This window comes from Dendrobates tinctorius, unplaced genomic scaffold (assembly GCF_039654945.1).
Source record: "Dendrobates tinctorius isolate UK_male_01 unplaced genomic scaffold, ASM3965494v1 ptg000211l, whole genome shotgun sequence".
In the NCBI taxonomy this organism is placed as follows: Eukaryota; Metazoa; Chordata; class Amphibia; order Anura; family Dendrobatidae; genus Dendrobates; species Dendrobates tinctorius.
Genome location: NW_027361878.1, coordinates 9809899 through 9836642, shown reverse-complemented (window position 1 = coordinate 9836642; position 26744 = coordinate 9809899). Strand labels below are relative to the sequence as shown.

The 26744-nt window shown below is 45.1% G+C and overlaps 1 protein-coding gene across 1 annotated transcript in view; it reads right to left on the bottom strand.

The window, feature by feature from the left end:
• Positions 1–23371, bottom strand: part of LMNTD2 (lamin tail domain containing 2) — a 109235-nt gene extending 85864 nt beyond the window's left edge. The window contains exon 1 of the mRNA XM_073554416.1: positions 23307–23371. Within this exon, the coding sequence (XP_073410517.1) occupies positions 23307–23363 (57 nt within the window). The 5' untranslated portion in view covers positions 23364–23371. The remainder of the gene's footprint in view (positions 1–23306) is intronic.
• Between the last annotated feature and the right edge of the window lie 3373 nt (positions 23372–26744).

Genomic DNA, 26744 nt, shown 5'->3' with positions numbered 1-26744 from the left:
TGTTGTTTTCAGATGAAAGTAAATTTTGCATTTAATTTGGAATTCAAGGTCCCAGAGTCTGGAGGAAGAGTGGAGAGGCCACAATCCCAGCTGCTTGAGGTCTAGTGTGAAGTTTCCACAATCAGTGATGGTTTGGGGGAGCCATGTCATCTGCTGGTGTAGGTCCACTGTGTTTTATCAAGACCAAAGTCAGCGCAGCCGTCTACCAGGAAATTTTAGAGCACTTCACGCTTCCCTCTGCCGACAAGCTTTTTGGAGATGGAAATGTCATTCTCCAGTAGGACTTGGCACCTGTCCACACTGCCAAAAGTACCAATACCTGGTTTACAAATAACAGTATCACTGTGCTTGATTGTCCAGCAAACTCGCCTGACCTTAACCCCATAAAGAATCTATGGGGTATTATCAAGAGGACGATGAGAGACACCAGACCCAACAATGCAGATGAGCTGAAGGCTGCGATCAAAGCAACCTGGGCTTCCATAACCCCTCAGCAGTGCCACAGGCTGATCGCCTCCATGCCACGCCGCATTGATGCAGTAATTGATGCAAAAGGATACCTGACCAAGTATTGAGTGCATTTACTGAACATACATTTCAGTAGGCCAGCATTTCGGATTTTAAAATCATTTTTCAAGCTGGTGTTATAAAGTATTCTAATTTAATGAGACAATGACTTTTGGGTTTTCAATGGCTGTAAGCCATAATCATCAACATTAACAGAAATAAACATTTGAAATACCGTATTTTTCGGACTATAAGACGCACCGGACCATAAGACACACCCCAAATTTTCAGAGGGAAAATAGGGAAAAAAATAATAATGTGTCAAATGGGGGTCCGTCTTACAGTCCGAATTCATCTTACCAGGGAAGGGATCCGGCACAGGAGGAGGAGTGGTCACAGGGGTCATTCAGTGGTCCAGGCTGGTGCAGTGGCGGCGGCTCTGTGCTGGGGCACTGTGCTGGGGCAGGTGGGCTATGCTTGGGCAGGTTGGTTGTGCTGGGGCTGGTGGGCTGTGCTGGGGCACTGTGCTGTGCTGGGGCAGGTGTGCTGTGTTGGAGCAGGTGTGCTGTGCTGGGGCAGCTGGGCTGTGCTGGGGAAGGTAGGCTCTGTGGTGTGGTGGCTGCGGGCTGTGCTCCGGTGCAGGGGCTTCAGCTCCGATGCAGGAGCAGCGGCTCCGCTGGCATTTCCTCAAAGCCCAGAGGCCCCCACACATCCGTTGCTGCCATGTTGCGGTGGCCTCCAGGAATATGGACGCCGGGAACATGGCCGCCGGTCCGGGGACGGCGCATGCTCAGGTTCAGATCTCGTCGCGAGATCTCGGGAGACGAGATTCAATTCTCGGCGGAGCCCCCCACGGAGCACAGAGAGCCGCTGCCCCTGCACTGGAGCACAGCCCGCCGCCACCACCACACCACAGAACCCCGTGGCACCCACACTAGCCACCAGCCATGGTCACAAGTGAGTATATTGCGACCATAAGACGCACCCCCCACTTTCCCCCAAAATTTTGGGGGAAAAAGTGCGTCTTATGGTCCGAAAAATAGGGTAGATCACTCTGTTTGCAATGACTCTATATATGAGTTTCACTGTTTGTCTTTAAGAACTGAAATAAATTAACTTTTTGATGATATTCTAATTTTGTGAGAAGCACCTGTATATATTTGGAATGCTGGGGATGCATTTTTGGCCATTCCTCTTTGAAAATTAAAAAAAAATAAATAAATACAAATCTGGAATTAAGCACAATATTATTTTATCAATGCAAAAAAAAGTCATTCTAATTAGAAACATGTATACCCCTTTCAGCATCTTCACTCATTCATCACTAGTTCTAGCCTTTTCACTTCTTGTGGATAGGCAGCAAAAATAAAAGCAACCAATAAGCTACATTTATACTGGAAGATAAATGTGAACGAGCATCTCACAATAATCTTTCAGTGTTAAAAGGCTGCTGATCACCCAATTAAAGAGGGGAATTATTTTATTTGGGTAAGCCTGCTGTGGCAAACCTGTTAGATCATGCCAGGAGCATGGTCTAAGAGGCTTCAGTCAGTGCAGCACCGACAGGTATAATGCATTGCAATGCTGGTGCTTTGCAATGCATTATACAAGATATCAGAGTAATGAAAGCTAAAGTTCCATAGAGTTATTAAGTAAGAACATTTTTAAAAAGTTTTCAAAAATTGTAACAATATTTAAAAATAATAAAAAAAATCACAAAATAAAAATAAAAAATGAAACAAAATATTATAAAAATAAATATATTTATGTAAAAACAAAAAGAAGTACACATATAGGGTATTGCAGCGTCCGTCCGTAACAACCCAAACTATAAAACTGTCACACTAGTTAACTCCTTCAGTGTGTATGTAAAAAAAATGCTTTTTCATCATGCTGCTGAACAAAAAGTGGAATAAAACGCAATCAAAAAGTCAAATGTAAATAAAAATGGTATCACTGAAAACGTCATTTTGTCCCACAAAAAACAAACTGCCACACAGCTGCGTCAGATAAGAAATAAAAACGTTATAGCTCTCAGAATATAGCTGTGCAAAAACAATTCTTTTTTCTCTAAAATAGTTTTCATTGTATAAAATCACCAAAACATAAAAAAATATAAATCTGGTATCGCTGTAATCGTACTGACCGGAAGCTGTTTTATCACTTTTACCATATTGAGAACGGCATAAAAATACATTTCCTAAAAGCATCAACTTGTCACGCAAGAAACAATTTCCTCACATGACTCTGTCAGCAGAAATATAGAAAAATTATAGTTCTCAAAATATGTTGATGCACAAACTAGTTTTTGAAAAAAAGTGTCTTTTAGTGTGCGACAGCAGCCAAACATAAAAAACTATATAAATCTGGTATCTCTAGAATCTCACCGACCAGAAGAATAAAGTCGTCTATTCATTTATACCGCACAAGGAACAGCGTAAAAGAAAAATAAAACCAATTCTACCATTGATTTGTTAATTTTGCATCTCAAACATTGCAGCAAGGCTCCGCTCACATTTATCCTGCGCCTTTCACTGAGCGCTTACATCGGAGTTTCCATATAAAGCTGTGAAATATGCGATTCAAACAGAACTCAAGATGGATGATTCCCTATAATGAGGCAGATGGAGGTACTGTGGGCTCCGTCTGTTAGGGCTGGCGGAACGCACCAAATTATAAATAATAGTAGGTGCGTTCACAGCCCGGGGTCCACCGTGCAGAGGTGGTACACTGCTGCTAGGTAATGGCGGAAGAATAGAGCGGCGTGAAAACAGTCACACGTGGGTTACGTCACCCAGTGTGAACAGGAGCGAACTCTGTTGACTCACAGAGCCGCACAGCCGCTGAACGCAAATACTGGAGCCTGTTTAGCTCACAGAGCCCGGCCAAAAAGCGCACAGAAAGCGGCCACAGAACTCTACCCCAAGGACACGGGGTTAGAGTTCCTCTAGGCCCTCTGAGCGCACGGCGTCGCTGCCGCACACGCCGCTATAGACGCTGGCTACGGAGTGTGGAGCACGTGCACCGTGGCGTGCCGAGTCACTGATGGGGACTAATGCCTGACTCCGACTCTGCCCTACCTACACCTAAGCCTGGACGCTAGCAGGCTAGGCTGCACAACACATGCATACCAAGGGTAGGGGTTTCATAATGAGTCAGTCACCAGAGACATTCATACGTGCATACATCACTCACTCCTCATGGTCTGAAAATACAGAGTATCGTAGCGCATGGCCGAGCGGCCATGCGAACCTTTTATAGCTGCGAGCGTCCGGGACCTTCCTGGCTTCTCGGATGGGCCAATCCGAACAGGAGCAGGACCTGAGCACCTGACCTTCGATCTCCAATGGGAGATCACTCCACGGGCATGCTCAGTGGCCCAAAATGAGGACTTAGTGTCATGATCCAGGACAGGGTTTCGCTTTGGCCCGTCCTGATCAGACTGGGGGTTAATTGTTCCGCCTCTCTCTGGCAGAGGGCGGCTATTGAATGCTCACTGGACCTAGGTCCAGTGTCAGTTATACTCCTGCCCTCGGCTGAGTTAGTTGACCTTGTGCGTACGTGTGCCTTGCGTCTGATATCTTGCTTGCTTGTTTGGTTTTGATCCGGTTCTGTCCCTGTTACGAGTTCTGCCTGTCCCTCTTGTACTGCGCTACCTCTCGTGTATGACTCTCTGCTTGTGACCCGACTTCTCTCTGCTCATCCCCTTGGTACCACATCGCCCTCTTGTGTATGACCTTTGGCTTTGTCTGACCACCCGTCTGTTTGTCCCTCCTGTGCCTCGTTTGCCCGTACTGTGTGTGACCTCCGTTTTGCCTGACTCTGAGTTGTTGTATGGTGTCCTGTCATCTCTGAAAGCAGGACGCTAAGCCCCTCCCCCTTGCAGTCATGACCATAGGTCCTGTGCCAGCTTGCTAACTTCAGTGTCCTCAGGTCCTGTGCATCTTTACTTTCCGGCGCTGACAGGATCCTGACACCGATAGTTTGAAGCACGCATTGTCACCTCTGCTGCCCTGCTCCACAGATATCTTTTAGCACTGTTTCTGTACTCAGGACATGCGCACTGGCTCAGTGATCAAGTGTAGTGCGGTGTTCCTGACATTATAACTGACCATTACCATTTTTTTTTCTCTGCTCCCGTTCTCCTGTGTATGTGATGGATCCTATGCACGCTCTTTCTGAGCAGGTATAGCACCTGACTCAGATGTCTCAGAAACTCCTTGGAGAACAACGAGTCCTGGCTCAGTCTCAGCAGCTGATCGCTGACACTTTGCAGGGGGTATTCTCATCGGAGGCTCGGGATGTTACATTAATTTCCCCTGAGTCTCCTGTTAAGTTACCGGATACCTTTTCTGGAGATAAAAAGAAGTTCAGAGTTTTCAAGGAGGGCTGTAAGCTTTTTTTCATTGAGACCACACTCTTCTGGGGATGAAGGTCAGAGAGTGGGGGTCATTATGTCTCTGTTAAGGGGAGCCCCCAAGCTTGGGCTTTCTCACTTTCGACCACGGCCCCTGAGCGTATGAATGTGGATGCATTTTTTGAGGCCCTGGGGCATATTTGTGATGACCCTGATCAGATGCGTATGGCTGAGGACATGGTGATGAGTGTGTCAGGGGAAGCACTCAGCCGAGTGGTTTTGTTCAGAGTTCAGGTGCTGGGCTGCTGAGGTCTGCTGGAATGATGCCGCCCTCCAGGGTTTGTTCCGTAGAGGCCTGTCTGAACATCTAAAAGATTCCTTGGCTCTCCACCCTCCACCTGATTCCTTGGAGGAGGCTATGACACAGGCCGTCCGAATGGATCACAGGCTATGGGCGAGGGGAGTGACCGTTATTCTCCCAAAGAAGGGGAGCCTGTCCTACATTGGAAACCATGGAGATGGGAACCATCGACCTCAAAGGGAACGAAAGGAGACAACGGCACGTGGGAAAATGTTGTTTTCACTGTGGCGATGCTGGACATTGGAAAAAGGATTGCCTCTCACGTCCACTGACCAACAAGCAACTGAGCCTGGATGATTGTCGTGGAGGTCACCCAGGCTCTCAGGTACCCTTTTCGGCCTTTTCAAAAATGTTGTTGCAAGAGGAACTTTGTTGTGGGAGTGTCTCTGCATCCACTTCTGCCTTCGTGGATTGCGGATCATCATTGAACTTTATTGACTCTGACTTGGTGGCCAGGTGTAAGTTAGAGACAGTTAGGTTGGAGACTCCTATTCACATTGTTGCCATTGACAAAACACCACTGGTTAGGAATAACGTTATGTTTTGTACTGAAGAGTTTCTCCTTAAAGTGAGTTCCTTACACCAGGAGCACATTTCATGTTTTGTGATGGACAACCTGCCTGCGGGACTGGTGTTGGGGTTCCCCTGTGTACAATTGCATAATCCTGTGATTAATTGGGAATCTCGGGACATTGTTAAATGGGGTCCCTATTGTTCTGAAAAATGTCTTGTTATGGTGTCTGTGTCGTCCGTGGGTCTGGAAGGTATTCCAGAGTGCCTGAAAGACTATACGGACGTTTTCTCCGAAAAAGAGGCTGAGGTTTTACCACCACACCGCCCATTTGATTGTGCCGTTGACCTGGTTCCAGGTGCTAACTTGCCCAAAGCCCGCTTGTATAACCTTTCGGGTCCAGAACGGGCCGCGATGAAAGAATATATTTCCAAGAGTCTCCGTAAGGGACACATTCGTCCTTCTGTTTCTCCCGTGGCGACGGGGTTCTTTTTTGTAAAGAAAAAAGATGGTGGTTTACGTCCATGCCTCGATTTTCGTGAGTTAAATAAGATAACTGTGAGGAATACGTATCCCCTTCCACTTATTCCTGATTTATACAACCAGTTGTCCGGAGCAAAGTGGTTTTCAAAGTTAGATCTACGGGGAGCGTATAACCTTATCCGAGTCCGGGACAGAGATGAGTGGAAAACCGCTTTTCTCACTACTGAAGGGTTGTTTGAAAATTTGGTCATGGCTTTCGGCCTGACCAATGCTCCAGCGGTTTTCCAAAATTTCATTAATCATGTGTTCTCTGATTTCATTGGACGTTTTATGGTGGTATATTTGGATGACATATTAATCTACTCTCCTGAGAAACAGGCTCACATTGGTCAAGTTCGGGCAGTTCTCCAAAGGCTCCGGGAGAACTGTCTCTTTGCTAAATTAGAAAAATGCTTCTTTTTCATCCAAGAACTGTCTTTTCTGGGGTTCATTGTGTCTGCTGAAGGGTATCGCATGGATCCTAATAAGGTGCAGGCCATTGTCGAGTGGGTTCAACCTTGTGATTTGAAGGCTCTGCATCGTTTCCTAGGATTCGCCAATTACTACCGTAAATTTATAAGGGGGTTCTCACAGGTGGTTAAACCCCTCACAGACATGACTCAAAAGGGGGCCGATATCAAGAATTGGTCAACCGCAGCGGTAGCGGTGTTTCAGTTTTTAAAAAAATGTTTCATGTCTGCCCCGGTTCTTATTCAACCGGACCCGTCTGAACCATTTATTGTTGAGGTAGACGCCTCAGAGGTGGGGGTGGGGGCGGTATTGTCCCAGGGACCCGCCACTTTGACCAATTTGAGACCTTGCGCCTTTTTCTCGAAGAAGTTCTCCGCTGCAGAGAGAAACTATGATGTGGGGAATCGAGAACTTCTGGCCATAAAGTTGGCCTTGGAAGAATGGAGGCATTTTTTGAAAGGGGCTGTCCATCCTATAACCGTAATTACGGACCACAAAAACCTAGCTTACATTGAGTCAGCCAAAAGGTTGACTCCCAGACAGGCTAGATGGTCACTTTTTTTTTCCCGATTCAACTTCTCGATCACTTTTCGGCCAGGATCTAAAAATGTCAGAGCGGATGCCTTGTCACGCAGTCTAGATCCGGTGTCCCCCCCGGAACCTCCATCCTCCATTCTTCAGCCTGGGGTGGTGGTGGCAGATATTTCTAATATGTTGGAACGGGACATTCGGGAAGCTCAGTCTCTTGCACCTCCGACTAACCCGGTGGCTTTTCAGTTGCGGATCCCAAATGTTTTCCATAGGGCCCTTTTGAAACCTGTGAGGTCCGGTGGGGAGGGATCATCAGCTTCCCCACACCGGTTTTGGTAGACAGGCAGTCGGAGTATGAGGTGGAACGAATTGTCGACTTCAGGTTGGTCCGTCGTGCTCTTCAATATGTGGTACATTGGAAAGGCTACGGTCCTGAAGAATGGTCGTGGGTTCCTGCTCGATCGGTCCATGCGGATCGGTTGGTCCGGGCCTTTCACGCCAAGTACCCTGAGAGACCTGGGGGTCCGGTGGCCCCCCATTGAGAGGAGGGTACTGTCATGATCCAAGACAGGGATTTGCTTGGGCCCGTCCCGATCAGACTGGGGGTTAATTGTTCCGCCTCTCTCTGGCAGAGGGCGGCTATTTAATTCTCACTGGACCTAGGTCCGGTGTCAGTTACACTCCTGCCCATCGGCTGAGTTAGTTGACCTTGTGCGTACGTGTGCCTTGTGCCTGATATTTTGCTTGCTTGTTTGGTTTTGATCCGGTTCTGTCCCTGTTACGAGTTCTGCCTGTCCCTCTTGTACTGCACTACCTCTCGTGTATGACTCTCTGCTTGTGACCCGACTTCTCTCTGCTCGTCCCCTTGGTACCACGTCGCCCTCTTGTGTATGACCTTTGGCTTTGTCTGACCACCCGTCTGTTTGTCCCTCCTGTGCCTCGTTTGCCCGTACTGTGTGACCTCCGTTTTGCCTGACTCTCTGTTTTTGTATGGTGTCCTGTCATCTCTGAAAGCAGGACGCTAAGCGCCTCCCCCTTGCAGTCATGACCATAGGTCCTGTGCCAGCTTGCTAACTTCAGTGTCCTCAGGTCCTGTGCATCTTTACTTTCCGGCGCTGACAGGATCCTGACACCGATAGTTTGAAGCACGCATTGACACCTCTGCTGCCCTGCTCCACAGGCATCTTTTAGCACTGTTTCTGTACTCAGAACACGCGCACTGGCTCAGTGAGGAAGTGTAGTGCGGTGTTCCTGACACTTAGTCCCTGGAGAATCTCGCTGCTGAGCAGCCTGCATTGCCCTAGCTGTGCCAGAGGTGGCAGCAGCAAGCAAACCCACAGAGGTGGTCTGGGCAGAGTGCCGGGACCGACGAGTTTGCTGATCAACCTCCTCTGCAGCTGGGGAGGAATGGGAGACCGCTGGGAGCAGGGCTCGGGATTCCCGCTGTGCAGCAACAGGAACCCGATGCCTAACACCGTCTGTCCCACGATCCAGCGGTGTCTGTCGACCACAGAGTGGTCGACAACAGTTTGTGCACCTCTAAAAAGATGGACAATGCTGAACAGAGGCCAGACTGAGTCCAGAGTAACTGCTGCCTCATTATAGTGAATGGATCCTTCAGGGGTTTCACCTGATCAGGTCACTCAGAGATTTAGATTTACACTCCGATGTAAGTGCTCAGTGTAGAGTGATGGATAAATGTGATCGAAAATGTTATGTAAAATTTTCGCAACAAAAGCTTTAACTCAATCCACAAAAAAAGCAAGTGGGGTCAGGTCCATTATCTGTCAACTGAAATATAGAGGGCGTCCACGTTACTAGTAGTACAAAGGCTCTGGAAAGCGAAATGGCTCCTCACCCCAAAAAAGTAATCCAGCTAATTCTGTGCTCCTAAATCCAAATGCCCCCCTCCTTTCTGAGCCCCACAGTATGCCTAATCTGAAGTAAGCATCCACATTTGGCACTTCTGTAGTAATGAGTTTGCTTATGTTATGGCTCGGCAGGACAAAGCCTCCTGGAGAGGACCATCTGAGTCGTGGCACCGAGAGGGCCCCCCGGGTGAGCAAATTAGATGGTGCCGACTCCTATACAGGGATCGTTAGGAGCAGGCCCAGGGGTTCCTGTACCACAACAGCCGGTACCAAGAGGGGCGGTTCTTAGGAAAGCAGGACACAGGAGACAGGACTGGAGTAGGACTGCAGGACCTAGAGAGGACCATGGGACTGCGGGATGGAGTGGAACACAGGAGACAGGACTGGAGTAGGACTGCAGGACCAGGAGAGGACCATGGGACTGCGGGACGGAGCGGAACGCAGAAGACAGGACTGGAGTAGGACTGCAGGACCAGGAGAGGACCATGGGACTGCGGGATGGAGTGGAACACAGGAGACAGGACTGGAGTAGGAGACAAACAAGGAGAGAGGGTAACTTAGGCAGAGAGGACACAGGCCTAATGCTGAGTGCAAACACAAAGATCAGGCGCCTCCGCTCAAGGAGGGCGGCCTGATATAGTAGGCAACGAGCTCCCATTGGTCCGGCTTCGGGGTCAGGGCACCGCCGGAGCATAAGGAGAGGAGGCGCGAGGCCACGGCTTACGGCGCATGTGCAAAGAGTGCAGTGACGCCTTCGGCCGAGGACCTGTCAGCGCTGGAGGAGGAACGCCGGGAGCCTCGGCCAGCGAGACGCCGCGACGCTGGAGCAGGAAGGTGAGTATGCAGGGAGGTAGTGGCCGAGGTAGCGGCCGTAACAGCTTAATTTACGGGGTCCATAAGCTGGGGCACAATGTATGTGGACTACAATGTATGGGCACTACAATATACAGGCACTACAATATATGTGCACTACAATAGTACAATAGCAGCTTTACAAGTTTTACTCTGCTCTTCTGGCATGTAGGGGCTCTGTATATGGAGTCTGCAAACTATTCTATGATAATTTGTTGTCCAGAATGAAATAGCACTCCTTCCCTCCCGATTTTGCCATATCGCTGAGCAGTACAGTACAACCACATATGGGGTATTGCCACTTTCAGCAGAAACTGTGTGACAAATTTTGGTGCCATTTTTACCCATTTCCCGATGTGACAATGTAAAATCTGGGGCTAAAACAATTTTTTTTGTGGTAAAAATGTAATTATTTTTCCTTCACCACCCTATGTCATGAAACTCTGTGACAAACCTGAGGTGTCAATGTTATCACTGGGGTCTTAGAATGCATACAAATACTGCAGTCATCTACATAATGTCAAATATCCTGGCTCATCCTACGACACAAAAAACAACATGTAAGAAGATCTGTGGTGGTTTTAAGGCCCCGTCACACTAAGCGATCTCGCCAGCGACCGGCCCCCTGCCGGTTATCGCTGATCGTGCTCGAGTGGCCTGGGCCGTTTTTCGATCGCTGGTCTCCTGCTGCCCAGCGCGCATCGCTGCGTGTGGCAGCGAGAGACCAGCGATCAGAGACGCTGGACGCTGGTTTCCAAGGTAAACGTCGCGCGGCTCCTGGATACCCAACGTTTACATTAGAAACCAGCGTCCAGTGTCGCTGGTCCTGATCGCTGGGGCTGTCTATGTGACAGCTCACCAGCGATCAGCCTAATGATGTCCCAGCGATCCCATCATGTCGGATCGTTGGTGGGATCGCTGGGACATCGTTTAGTGTGACGGGGCCTTTACTTTACTACTAGGATGTCCAGCCAGGACCAAATTGTGATGTTCACTCAAAATTCTAAGATGAAAGTTCACAGGGACAAACAGATAACCTGAAGTACAGGCAGTAGGGATGTCCACCTGAACCTCTATGACCTTCTTCCCCATATCAGAACATATTTAAGCAATAACTTCTCTTTTCTGTAATAAGGAATGGGCTCGCAATTACTACCTACAGTGGGGCAAAAAAGTATTTAGTCAGTCAGCAATAGTGCAAGTTCCACCACTTAAAAAGATGAGAGGCGTCTGTAATTTAAATCATAGGTAGACCTCAACTATGGGAGACAAACTGAGAAAAAAAAATCCAGAAAATCACATTGTCTGTTTTTTTTTTATTTTATTTGCATATTATGGTGGAAAATAAGTATTTGGTCAGAAACAAGCAATCAAGATTTCTGGCTCTCACAGACCTGTAACTTCTTCTTTAAGAGTCTCCTCTTTCCTCCACTCATTACCTGTAGTAATGGCACCTGTTTAAACTTGTTATCAGTATAAAAAGACACCTGTGCACACCCTCAAACAGTCTGACTCCAAACTCCACTATGGTGAAGACCAAAGAGCTGTCAAAGGACACCAGAAACAAAATTGTAGCCCTGCACCAGGCTGGGAAGACTGAATCTGCAATAGCCAACCAGCTTGGAGTGAAGAAATCAACTGTGGGAGCAATAATTAGAAAATGGAAGACATACAAGACCACTGATAATCTCCCTCGATCTGGTGCTCCACGCAAAATCCCACCCCGTGGGGTCAGAATGATCACAAGAACGGTGAGCAAAAATCCCAGAACCACGCGGGGGGACCTAGTGAATGAACTGCAGAGAGCTGGGACCAATGTAACAAGGCCTACCATAAGTAACACACTACGCCACCATGGACTCAGATCCTGCAGTGCCAGACGTGTCCCACTGCTTAAGCCTGTACATGTCCGGGCCCGTCTGAAGTTTGCTAGAGAGCATTTGGATGATCCAGAGGAGTTTTGGGAGAATGTCCTATGGTCTGATGAAACCAAACTGGAACTGTTTAGTAGAAACACAACTTGTCGTGTTTGGAGGAAAAAGAATACTGAGTTGCATCCATCAAACACCATACCTACTGTTAAGCATGGTGGTGGAAACATCATGCTTTGGGGCTGTTTCTCTGCAAAGGGGCCAGAACGACTGATCCGGGTACATGAAAGAATGAATGGGGCCATGTATCGTGAGATTTTGAGTGCAAACCTCCTTCCATCAGCAAGGGCATTGAAGATGAAACGTGGCTGGGTCTTTCAACATGACAATGATCCAAAGCACACCACCACGGCAACGAAGGAGTGGCTTCGTAAGAAGCATTTCAAGGTCCTGGAGTGGCCTAGCCAGTCTCCAGATCTCAACCCTATAGAAAACCTTTGGAGGGAGTTGAAAGTCCGTGTTGCCAAGCGAAAAGCCAAAAACATCACTGCTCTAGAGGAGATCTGCATTGAGGAATGGGCCAAGATACCAACAACAGTGTGTGGCAACCTTGTGAAGACTTACAGAAAACGTTTGACCTCTGTCATTGCCAACAAAGGATATATCACAAAGTATTGAGATGAAATTTTGTTTCTGACCAAATACTTATTTTCCACCATAATATGCAAATAAAATGAAAAAAAAACAGACAATGTGATTTTCTGGATTTTTTTTTCTCAGTTTGTCTCCCATAGTTGAGGTCTACCTATGATGTAAATTACAGACGCCTCTCATCTTTTTAAGTGGTGGAACTTGCACTATTGCTGACTGACTAAATACTTTTTTGCCCCACTGTATCTCCGAGACAATGCATCCGCCTTAATGTCCTTATCCCCATCTTTTTTCTTAGCAAAGAAAAATTCTGCTGCCACCGGAAATGAGTAGGGTCTGATACGTCCCTTAGCCAGGTTCTCTGTAGTATAATCTTTCATGACTTGCCTCTCAGCACCTGAAATAATTATACAACCTGCTCTTAGGCAACTTAGCACCAGGTAAGGTGGTAGTTCTTGACACCTTTGTTCCGAAAACACATCCTCGTAATCAAACAAATGCTCCGGTAGAGACCTGGTAGTTACCATGGATAAACGAGTGCTCATGCAGTTATTTTGACAGTAATTGCGCCACCTCACTACTTCCCGTGCCTGCCAGTCCACTACTGGATTTGGTAATGTCAGCCAAGGTAAGTCTAGAACCACTGGGGAGGGAAACCCCTCTAACACATAGCATTTGATGGATTAAATGTGCTCCGCCCCTACCTAAAGACGTATATCCTGAACGTCCTGAGTGCAATGCCCGTTTCAGCCGTGCAGATGCTATAGAAATTATTTAAATAGGTCTTGCTCTTGACAACTTAAGAGGAATAAGGTCCTGGGTCTGGATGAAACGGGTATCAACCATCAGATCAAACAATGCTCCACTGTCCAAAAAGGTAGAAATAGACACCTTACTTCTTCCCAAAAGGATTTTGGAGGGAAGAAAGAATTGCGACCCAACAATGGAGGAATTATATACGCCTAGGTTACAAACCGCCACACAACCTGGGTGTCGCGAGTGTGTCAGAGGCTGCAGACAGTCACACTGCATCTAGCTGCAGAAGGTCTCAACTGTTGGCTTTGCAGATTTATTCCTAGTCCTTGATAATCACATATCCAAATGGATTTATCCAGCCACCAAGTGCTGGCAGGTTACTCAACCCAGTCTTGCAAAATTTAACCACATATTGCAGGTGGGCTTATTGAAGCTGCTTTGAATCATAAATGCATACTAGGGTATCTGGTGGGGTACTCGGTACCGGGCCGGTGTCGGCGGGATGTGTCACAGCAGCGGTGACTCGGTCTGTGGCCCTGGGCGCCCAATTAACAGGGGAAGATTGTATGGTGGAATGTAGTTAATGAAATAGTTTGTGATGCCACCTGTGGTGTTCGGCAAGTGTGATGTTAAGCCGACGCTGCGTGCAGATCCTCTGGGGCTGGTGGTGTGTTGCAGCCAAGAAGGTGAAGCTCCCCACATGTGAAGCTGTAGCCCCAGGGCAGTGTAAATGTAGGGGTAGAGGAGAGGCACAAGCGGTGTAGTAGCTGGTACCCAGGTGTAGCAGTGCTGGGTGGGTTGGTGCAAGAATCAATGGAGGACACCAGGGCTTGTAGTTCCAAAGCTTTAAAGTGTGAAGTACTCCCAGTACTGAGTTACCCTGGTATGCCTCCTGACAGATGTTCCCAAGAACTCTACTTGTACGGCAGACAGCTGTAGCCTGCTTCGTGGACTCCTTACTCCTGAGTCCCGGCTCACTATTCAAGTTGCTGTTGTGCCCCCAAGTCTTAGATGGGAGTAGTGCATTTACAGCCCACTACTCCACCGGTGTCTGCTGTCCATACGGTGTCTGCTGTCCATAGTGTCCATACAACCTCGGGGACCGGGCAAAGGCCTTGCGCTTAGAACTTCTAGGCAGGGTTCTCCTCTAACCCACGTCCTCTGTTCCCTTTTACTCCTTTGTTCCGTACTAATCTCTCCTTCTCATGGAAGATCAGGTTTCAGTTCAATGTCTTTCTCCTTCTTTCCTTTCCCGTGCCAGCAGACCCAGGTCACTGAGGTCTGCTGCAGCACTCCTTCCTCCATCCCTCTCCTAGAGATCTTCTTTCCTCACTCCTCTCTGAGTGACTCTCCGACTCACACTGACTTCTAATCCTAACCCTTCCCAGACTTTCATCCCCAGAAGAGTGTGGTCTTAAGGAAAAAAAAAGCTTACAGCCCTCCTTGAAAACTCTGAAGTCATTTTTATCTCCAGAAAAGGTATCTGGTAACTTCACTGGAGACTCAGGGGAAATTAATGTAACATCCCGATCCCCCAATGAAAGAACCCCCTGCACAGTGTCAGCGATCAGCTGCTGAGACTGAGCCAGGACTCTTTGTTCTCCCAAGAGTTTCTGAGACATCTGCGTCAGATGCTTAACCTGCTCAGAAAGAGTGTGCACAGGATCCATCACACACACAGGTGAATGGGAGCAGAGAAAAAAAATGGTATGGGTCAGTTATAATGTCAGAGACACCGCACTGCACTTGCTCATAGAGCCAGTGCGCGTGTCCTGAGTACAGAAGCAGTGCTAAAAGATACCTGGGGAGCAGGGCAGCAGAGGTGACCATGCGTGCTTCAGGCTAATAGTGTCAGGATCCAGTCAGCGCTGGAAAGTAAAGAGGCACGGGACCTGCGGACACTGAAACTGAATAATGTGCACGGGACCTATTGGTCATGTGACTGCAAGGGGGCGGGGCTTAACGTCCTGTATTCAGATAGGACAGGACACCATACAACAACTCAGAGTCAGGCAAAACAGTGGTCACAGCAGTACGGGCAAACGAGGTACAGGAGGGACAAACAGACGGGAGGTCAGACAGAGCCAAAGGTCATACACAAGAGGGCGACGTGGTACCAAGGGGACGAGCAGAGAGGAGTCGGGTCACAAGCAGAGAGTCATACACAAGAGGTAGCGCAGTACAAGAGGGACAGGCAGAGCTCGTAACAGGGACAGAACCAGATCACAACCGAACAAGCAAGCAAGATATCAGGCACAAGGCACACGTATACAAGAGGTCACTTAACTCAGCCGAGGGCAGGAGTATAACTGACACCGGACCCAGGTCCAGTGAGCACTAAATAGCCTCCTGCTGCCGGAGAGAGGCAGCACAATTAACCCATAGTCTAACCAGGACGGGTCAAAGCGAAATCCCGTCCTGGATCATGACACATACTACCTAGTCCAACAGCAAAACCCATTGGATCATAGTGTCACAAAAGGGAAAGGATTACCTAATATATGACCGGGAATAATTTCCGTCCCTATGTTATTTAATTACATATATTTCTCCTTGCTTAGGTGGTAATTGGCTTGAGGCAACCCTTTTTTACATTTTGTTTGTCAAATTTTATATTCGTTCTAAATAAAGTATTTTTTTTTTAATCAAGTATGAGTAGCACTCCTGATCTGTATGTCACATAATTGTGACTTGTATGTAATTTAGATTCAGCCAGGGAGATACAGTCAGGATCATCATAAATGAGACCCAGAGCACTAAAGAAATTCCGCTACCATCCAGAGCGACTGGAAACTAAATGTAAAGGAAAATGCGCAGGTTTGGGGGTCCCTTCTGGATCAGGAAGACGACTATCCCCACCCTCTGCTCCTTGATACCCAAGAAATATGGATGTAGCCTAAATTACAGATTGCACACCTGCCTAAACACCACAAACTTGACCCGACCTCCAGAGAACCTCCTGTGAACCTATCCGAGAAGCCTAATCCAGGCTCGGAGAGGTGTTGCCCGTGAACAGTGAACCCTAAACCTGTAGTCAAAGATGGTCACTGCAAAGCAATGGTACAGAGGTCTTCCACCTCCAAGCAAAGTTTTTGTAACTGCTGTGCCAGAGCTGCCACAGGATCCACAGTGGATCCATATAAGGTGAGGCCAGTCATAATATTATGTTATTGTCAAGGATAATGGGCACATACCCTGTCCTTTGAGCTAGGTGAACACTAGGCTATTCCTGTCCCCCGAATTACTCCTGATGGTGGAGACATCTGGGTCTTGTACCTTGCTATGCTCTTATAATAACACGTATTTGTGCCCTCCACCACCCAGAGAGGTATGGGACTAAAGTGTATAGGATAACATAAACCAGACAGACAGGGGTAAACAAACTGAGATAAGAGAAAACTACAATCATACAAATACACTCACAAAACAACAGAGAGTAAAACAGGGGAGGTGAAGGTTCGAAAAAAACGGTAGCGGATAGTGAGGAAAACATACAAACCAAGTCCTTGCAGAAATCTCCTGAAAATCACTCCAAACGCCTGTTACAAACACTGAAGCAGTTCTAACTACCGTAGGTGTATGTGTCACCGGACGCTGTAATTGTCTGACCCCACTCTGTCGCGGTATCCCCATAACACAATATGTCGTGAAAAAGCATTCTCAGAATCACTGGGATAAGATGAAGTGTTCCAGAGTTATTAGCTCATAGTGACACTGGTCAGAACTGAAAAAAATGTTATGTGGACAGTTCTAATTTTGATGGATATTCAGATTGAGTTTGGTTTGGGGAAATGTTTGACTTGATATCTGTTTTTTTTTTTTTTTTTTCATAAATCCTCAACTGCGAAAGTTGCAATCTGATCTGTTTGTACTGTGAATTCCGTGAATTATTAGATTCTTGGAAAGTGACATGTGAAAATGTCTACATGTTACTACTATGGCTGGTGACATGAAGAATTTCTTCTGCTCTTCATATAAACATGATATATTGTGCCATGTTTTTCCCTTAGGCGCCAGTTTTCTTCTGAATACTTTGCATTCACTTTAATATTAAGACCCCCCCGCTCAACCTTGGAAATGTACAAATGTTTCAGAGCTGAAATTTTCTAAATTGCTGATCAGGATTCACACAATTTAAGGGAATCTGTCAGTAGGATGAACCTTTCTAAGCCGTCTATATGGGCACACAGGTCATAGGAATCTGAATAAAATGATACCTTGATAGCTGCAATCTGATGTTTTATTCCAGAGATACACACATTTTTATCAAAATGTAAATGAGCTGTTAAGATCTACAGTGGGGAAAAAAAGTATTTAGTCTGTCAGCAATAGTGCAAGTTCCACCACTTAAAAAGATGAGAGGCGTCTGTAATTTACATCATAGGTAGACCTCAACTATGGGAGACAAACTGAGAAAAAAAAATCCAGAAAATCACATTGTCTGTTTTTTTTTCATTTTATTTGCATATTATGGTGGAAAATAAGTATTTGGTCAGAAACAAGCAATCAAGATTTCTGGCTCTCACAGACCTGTAACTTCTTCTTTAAGAGTCTCCTCTTTCCTCCACTCATTACCTGTAGTAATGGCACCTGTTTAAACTTGTTATCAGTATAAAAAGACACCTGTGCACACCCTCAAACAGTCTGACTCCAAACTCCACTATGGTGAAGACCAAAGAGCTGTCAAAGGACACCAGAAACAAAATTGTAGCCCTGCACCAGGCTGGGAAGACTGAATCTGCAATAGCCAACCAGCTTGGAGTGAAGAAATCAACTGTGGGAGCAATAATTAGAAAATGGAAGACATACAAGACCACTGATAATCTCCCTCGATCTGGTGCTCCACGCAAAATCCCACCCCGTGGGGTCAGAATGATCACAAGAACGGTGAGCAAAAATCCCAGAACCACGCGGGGGGACCTAGTGAATGAACTGCAGAGAGCTGGGACCAATGTAACAAGGCCTACCATAAGTAACACACTACGCCACCATGGACTCAGATCCTGCAGTGCCAGACGTGTCCCACTGCTTAAGCCTGTACATGTCCGGGCCCGTCTGAAGTTTGCTAGAGAGCATTTGGATGATCCAGAGGAGTTTTGGGAGAATGTCCTATGGTCTGATGAAACCAAACTGGAACTGTTTGGTAGAAACACAACTTGTCGTGTTTGGAGGAAAAAGAATACTGAGTTGCATCCATCAAACACCATACCTACTGTAAAGCATGGTGGTGGAAACATCATGCGTTGGGGCTGTTTCTCTGCAAAGGGGCCGGGACAACTGATCCGGGTACATGAAAGAATGAATGGGGCCATATATCGTGAGATTTTGAGTGCAAACCTCCTTCCATCAGGAAGGGCATTGAAGATGAAACGTGGCTGGGTCTTTCAACATGACAATGATCCAAAGCACACCGCCAGGGCAACGAAGGAGTGGCTTCGTAAGAAGCATTTCAAGGTCCTGGAGTGGTCTAGCCAGTCTCCAGATCTCAACCCTATAGAAAACCTTTGGAGGGAGTTGAAAGTCCGTGTTGCCAAGCGAAAAGCCAAAAACATCACTGCTCTAGAGGAGATCTGCATGGAGGAATGGGCCAAGATACCAACAACAGTGTGTGGCAACCTTGTGAAGACTTACAGAAAACGTTTGACCTCTGTCATTGCCAACAAAGGATATATCACAAAGTATTGAGATGAAATTTTGTTTCTGACCAAATACTTATTTTCCACCATAATATGCAAATAAAATGAAAAAAAAAACAGACAATGTGATTTTCTGGATTTTTTTTTCTCAGTTTGTCTCCCATAGTTGAGGTCTACCTATGATGTAAATTACAGACGCCTCTCATCTTTTTAAGTGGTGGAACTTGCACTATTGCTGACTGACTAAATACTTTTTTCCCCACTGTATGAGCCGGACATACAGTTGTGGCCAAAAGTATTGACACCCCTGCAATTCTGTCAGATAATACTCAGTTTCTTCCTGAAAATGATTGCAAACACAAATTCTTTGGTATTATTATCTTCATTTAATTTGTCTTAAATGAAAAAACGCAAAAAGAATTGTCTTAAAGCCGAATTGGATATAATTCCACACCAAACATAAAAAAGAGGGTGGACAAAAGTATTGGCACTGTTCGAAAAATTATATGATGCTTCTGTAATTTGTGTAATTAACAGCACCTGTAACTTACCTGTGGCACCTAACAGGTGTTGGCAATAACTAAATCACACTTGCAGCCAGTTGACATGGATTAAAGTTGACTCAACCTCTGTCCTGTGTCCTTGTGTGTACCACATTGAGCATGGAGAAAAGAAAGAAGACCAAAGAACTGTCTGATGACTTGAGAAACCAAATTGTGAGGAAGCATGAGCAATCTCAAGGCTACAAGTCCATCTCCAAAGACCTGAATGTTCCTGTGTCTACCGTGCGCAGTGTCATCAAGAAGTTTAAAGCCCATGGCACTGTGGCTAACCTCCCTAGATGTGGACGGAAAATAAAAATTGACAAGAGATTTCAACGCAAGATTGTGCGGATGTTGGATAAAGAACCTCGACTAACATCCAAACAAGTTCAAGCTGCCCTGCAGTCCGAGGGTACAACAGTGTCAACCCGTACTATCCGTTGGCATCTGAATGAAAAGGGACTGTATGGTAGGAGACCCAGGAAGACCCCACTTCTTACCCCGAGACATAAAAAAGCCAGGCTGGAGTTTGCTAAAACTTACCTGAAAAAGCCTAAAACGTTTTGGAAGAATGTTCTCTGGTCAGATGAGACAAAAGTAGAGCTTTTTGGGCAAAGGCATCAACATAGAGTTTACAGGAGAAAAAAGAGGCATTCAAAGAAAAGAACACGGTCCCTACAGTCAAACATGGTGGAGGTTCCCTGATGTTTTGAGGTTGCTTTGCTGCCTCTGGCACTGGACTGCTTGACCATGTGCATGGCATTATGAAGTCTGAAGACTACCAACAAATTTTGCAGCATAATGTAGGGCCAAGTGTGAGAAAGCTGGGTCTCCCTCAGAGGTCATGGGTCTTCCAGCAGGACAATGACCCAAAACACACTTCAAAAAGCACTAGAAAATGGTTTGAGAGAAAGCACTGGAGATTTCTAAGGTGGGCAGCAATGAGTCCAGACCTGAATCCCATAGAACACCTGTGGAGAGATCTAAAAATGGCAGTTTGGAGAAGGCACCCTTCAAATATCAGGGACCTGGAGCAGTTTGCCAAAGAAGAATGGTCTAAAATTCCAGCAGAGCATTGTAAGAAACTCATTGATGGTTACCGGAAGCGGTTGGTCGCAGTTATTTTGGCTAAAGGTTGTGCAACCAAGTATTAGGCTGAGGGTGCCAATACTTTTGTTTGGGCCATTTTTGGAGTTTTGTGTGAAATGATCAATGTTTTGCTTTTTGCTTCATTCTCTTTTGTGTTTTTTCATTTAAGACAAATTAAATGAAGATAATAATACCAAAGAATTTGTGTTTGCAATCATTTTCAGGAAGAAACTGAGTATTATCTGACAGAATTGCAGGGGTGTCAATACTTTTGGCCACAACTGTAGATCTTCCTGAGAATCTGCCTCTAGAGCTTATTTTCAATGAAAGGGGGCATTACCAGTGTAAGACATGTAATTACTGACAGTCTGCTCTCCTGTTCTACATGTCTCACACTGGTAAAATCTCCTTCCATTTATAATAAACTCGGGAGATTTTCTGGGAGTTCTATGTCCGGCCCGTAGATCTTAACAGCTGATTTAGATATTAAGAAAAATGTGGATTTTCGCTTTAATAAAACATCGGATTGCAGATATCAAGGTATCATTTTATTCAGCTTCCTATGACCTACATGCTCATATAGACGGCTTAGGAGGGTTGATCCAACTGACAGATTCCCTTTAAGGGCATCACTTAGGAGAACATTGCCTGTTGGGCCTCAGGGACATCCATCACGAAACGGATCCTGCTAAGTGTTATGTTTTCCATTAAAATAAACAAAAAACATAACTTATATGATAACAAAGAAAAGCTAAAAAAGTGACTCCACAAATAGTGGAGAAAGTAAAGATGTTATACCTGTCCTTTTACACGAATCTTGTAGTTAGGTAAAGTTTGTTGACTTCATTTCCAAAAATTATAAAGCTGCTTTTTAGGGCAAGAATTGTGCAGATTTCTATTCTTTTTAATTTACCATACACACTTTCAATAGGTGGCTGTTTTTCATCAGCATACTGCCAGCACTATGGTTGCTGGAACTTCCCTTCCCTCATTTTGCAGCATGCATTGTGCCTGCCCTAACTGACATCGTATGCTGCTAGAGACAGATTACACTGGAGAGCAGACAGTGGTCAGCAAGTTACACAGAAGAAACACCCCATGTCGTCCACACTTTAGAGTACGGCTATGTTCACACGTTGCGTTTTTGGCGAGATTTATTTACACTGCATGTTTTTGAAAAAATGCAACTAACCTATTTTACTAAATAGGTGCAGAAAATCTGCAACATCAAAAACTCACCAAAACCTCATCGTGTGAATGCAGCCTAACTGTACAGGGATAAACATAATAATAAAAAAGCTTTGTCTGCAGATTGCCTGAAACTACAGCAGCTATGTAAGTGAGCAAAACTGTGTGAAAGAGAGATCTGAAGGGGGAGTGAGCTGTTTTTCTAACGCTCTGTTCACACTGCATTTATGGAAAAGAGGTTGCCCACTTTTATCTCTTATTTATATGCAGGTAATTAGGGTTATAATCACTTTTGCAATTGGGTTTTATTCCAAATTTTGCACCATCTTTAGCCTTTGTGTTGCATTGCGTATTCCTAGCTGCAGAATCTGTCAGTAAGCTTATTCTCGTTGGCATTTTGAACTCTTTTATCTGTCTTTTCTGAGCTCCTCTCAGCCGATTCATGACCGCAGATCACATGAAAGGTAAATCTGCAGGGAAGCAAAAGGGGTTGATGGTACGTACGGGGGGCAAATGGAAACGAGTAAGCATCAACATTGCTGAATCCTCTAACATTTTGACATTTTCTGATGCATGCAGCACTGGGTTAAATAGAGAACAATAGAGAGAGAGCGTATACCTCTTCTATGCCATTCCTTGCCGGGGATATGATCCTATGCCATTCCTTAGGATACATATATTTTCTGTCTTGATTGGCTGGCTCATTGAGCTCTTGCCTCAGTCTCTCTATTACCACCACTTTCACGGGTATGAGAATTTTTGTATTGATCCACATTATACATTTGATTCATTATTCTGTTTAATGTTGTTATATGATTATGTGGATGCACAACTCTACGTACTAGATCAGTTCATTTATCTTGGGGTATTTTGGCCTGGGAAACCCTGTTGTAATATTTTTAATTGTTTGTATTAATTTTTTCTTTTTGTTCTTTGTCCAATAAAATTATACCTTTTTATTCAATTCTGAGAGTGTGCACATGGTAACAGGCAGCCTTCTCCTTTTTGCTCCTTCTTAACCTCCACGATCGACACCACGTCACAAGGTAAAAAGAGATAATTAGGTGGCTTTGTGAGAAAAACATTTACATTTTAGGTGCATGACCCGAAAACTTCCCAGATCTCAATCCCATTGAGAACCTGTGGTCCATCCTCAAAAACGGGAGGACAAACCAAAACACCAAAATAGTGATAAATTCCAGGCCTTGATTAGACAAGAATGAGATGTCCTCAGTCAGGACTTGGCCCAGACGCTGATAAGGGGAAGAGCAGAAGTCATGAAAAATAAGGGTCAACGCTGTAAAGATTGAGTCTTTCCATAAACTTGATACATCTGTCCATAAAAGTTTAAAAACTTCTGAAATGTTTATAACTGTATTTCAGTGACCAGAGAAACATCCGACTAACAGATCTAAAAATACTAAAGCAGCGAAACATACGAAAAACCAAACGTTGTGCCAATCTCGAAACTTTTGGCCACGACTGTACTTAAAAATTGATCAGCGATCATGATGCTATGAGAAGTACTTCTGCATTTCAGAACCTGATTTTTATGGCTTGAATATAGGCATGATTTATATATCTATATACCTGCTTGTCGTGTGCAATTTGGAAGAGGGCTGAGCCGTTCTCCTCTCGCCTATTCATTGCTGCAATCAGAGGGACATTTGTGTTGATGTTACTATAACTACAAGGGATTGAGTCCAGCCCGGTCATAAACCCAACCTGGTACAACGGGAGGCGGAAGCTTCAGCTGAAGAGACGCAGTCATTCCCCCTTGTTATGGGATACAAGCGCTCGCAGTACAAAGCATTAACACCATCACTGCCACATCGCACTGGGTGCAGTCCCAACTAGTCAGTGGCAAGGGAGAGACAAAATAGCAATCAAAAGAAAAAGTCAATACTAGCTTTGAGGATTGTTACCCCCAATTGGTGGCGCTAGAGTTCTTGTCCTCCTCCTCTCTGAAGTTGCATTTGCTACCTGTGAACTTTGCAACAAATGTCTAGCAAAATACATACGTGAGCCAATGCCCTAAATTTATTTTTATTTTACTTTACTGACTTATATAGCATCATTAATTCCACAACGTTTTACAGACATTATCGTTACCGTCCCTATTAGACGGTATCCCAAATGGGAGCAGAGAAGTTTAATTCCTCTAAGTGAAGAGCGCAAAAGGGAAAAGCCAAGAGAGAAGGCTTGTCACAGCAGAATGGAGCACATAGCCTTATTCCCAAGTTTCAAGGGCAACCTCTGTGAGCATGCCTGAGTGTGAAGAGGATTGCCAGCGATGAAACTAATGTCTGTGTGAGGAACTGTGACACTGTAAATAAGAGAGTTGGTCCCAAGAGTGCGCAAATTGCCAGATATCTTCTGCAGAGCATGGCTGCCAGGAGAAATGATCATGAGTAGGGTCCATGACTTTTATTGTGGATATGTGAGGTGATTCATTATGAAAGAGTCATAGAAACTCTGCCTGAGTGAAGGAGGTGCTGCTGAAGTGATTACTAGCAGGTGCAAACTATCACAAGTACAAGTCAAGTGTCACAAGTTTAGCTCATTGGTGAATACAAGCTGTCTACAACCACGCAAACTTGTTGCCTCTCGATAAGACTCTGTAACCATCAAGCTTGTTGCCGCCGAGTGAATAAAGTTTTCTTGAACTGTTCCTGGAGCGTTTCTGCTTGCAATCCATCTCTGAGCCCCTAGGGATATCACACAGTCCATTAAGAGCCAGTGTGTTCATACACATCCCCCGTGCACATTGCTTACAAACTGGAATCAGTCGAGTTTAAGCTTTAATTAAAGGGGCAGAGCCCATTTTTACTTTGTCTCTATTACAATCTTAATGCCACTTCTCTGAGCAAAAGATGAAGCAGCCCAAGCTTTTAGATAACCCAATGTATCCATAGAAGATAAAAAAGGAGAAAAAGCTAAAATCTCACAGTGAGACCAATGAAGACGATATCACTGGAGATGATAGGCATATTTTTTGCTTTATTTTTTAACTCTTTCATTAAAGACCAAAATCCTATAAAGAATAGTTTCTTGCCAAGTTCAATAATTTACTATTTATCCATATCTTCAGCTGCAAAAGTTAGGTGCCAAACATTACAAAGCTCCGTATTTTATTTCTGTTTTTATTAGAGATTCTTATACAGTTACTTTTACTATTATTCATATTTAGTTTTAATATTTATTCTTTGCTATGCACTGACACACTTCGGGCACCATTAGACTGCGCTAATAAAAAGTGACCAACCCTTCATAAACATAGTTAACAAGGATTAGCTAGTATCCGATGACCTGTCGCATACAAGTCTGGGAGGTTACAGCCATGACTATTACCCGTCACATGTACAAGCTCAGTATAATAATCCCTTAGAGGACGTTACGGCAGACTGCGTGGAGCAGATAATGCCGGACTCTTCCGATAACCATGAGTCCGCTTTTCCTCCCTATAAAGACTCCGCTACAAATATTTGATTTTAATTAGTGGGGGTCGGCCACGGTTTTTAATAATAAATGCATTCAATGCATGCGTTATTTACCAATGGGTTACGGTATAACGGTATACGGCAGAAAACACCCGATGGTCCAACACCACCATATCATATCATCCACCAGCTGTGACTTCTACGTGATAGAAACTTTTACCTCCACAAGCCATTTCTTTCAAATGATTTTTATTGAAATTTTAATTTTAAAGGGAAAGAGGGGGGGTACAGAAGGGAAAAGGGGAAATAAAATTTAGAGAGCTCCGCTCTACTTTTCAACTTTGGTCATGAAAATACTGTAACATATTTTTACACAATTCAGACTATAAACACATTAAATATTGTGTATTATTCAAGGCAGGTTTATCGAAATTTAGAATTCCGCACTTCCCACTTCAAGTAATATCGGTTTAATGTACCTGAGTGGAAAGCTATTTTCTCTTCCATCCAACTATGTGTACGTAAGAGGTCTATAATATCATCGAGTTTAGGCACGTCAGGTTTTTTCCACCATGTAGCGATGTTATTTTTAACCGTCAAGAGAATGTGTATAATCACAAAATTAATAGATGGGTTAATATTCTCCAAGTCCTAGGACAAAAGCGCTGTTCGCGGAGTGATCTCAATAGGTGTCTGAGACAAGGAGGCCACATGAAGCTGAATCTACAAGCCATTTCTAAGACTAAGTAGCCTTTTTCAAGGATAAACAATCCCTTTATGACTACAAGGCGCCACTCCAATCGCGTTTTGACATTCAGTATACATCAATCGAGATGATGCATTTGCAGCGGCTCAGCCTCATGCCTATTATCTGTCCTGTGCCAGCACCCTCTTATGCATTGTCCGGTCACTGGTCGTGTACCAAAACCAACAACCTGTCAATCAGCCGAAGGAAGGTGGCGCTAGGCTGAGCAGCTGTAAGTGCATCCTCAAGCTTCGCTGCATTTCCAGACCGGTGTATACTGAACATTAAACCATGATTTTGAGCTGCTGAAGAAGCTCTTTGGGAAGTCTAACTTGACCGGACTCGTTCTTTCATGCGATCATCCTGTGTAACGTCAAATACTGAAATCTCGATTATGTTTGCTAATCAGGTGTGAGAGACGTACAGCGCCTCATTTACAAGCAACAAAAGGCACAATGCATCTAAGAAAAAGGAAGAGAGAAACCTTTTTGATGTTGTCTCATCCTGTGCGTGCATTCATATGTGTGGTGCATGTTTTCTCAGACTTTCCAGCTACCTGACCTGAAAAGAAACCTGTCAGCACGTTTTTCCATATGGAAGTAGTGGTATCACTGTATAGGTGTTCGTTCCTCAATATAAATGATACTTTTTGAGCAGAGATCTGATGCACTAGTGATGAAAAATCTTGCATGTTAGCAACCATGTTCAAATCTGGTTGGAAGTACACTGGAGGATGATAGGGATGAGCGGACCTGTGGTAGTTGAAGTTCTTGCACCCGACCAAAATTGTATTTCAAAGTTCAGTACTGCTACCAAAACTGTACCAGAATCCGAATCCCATTG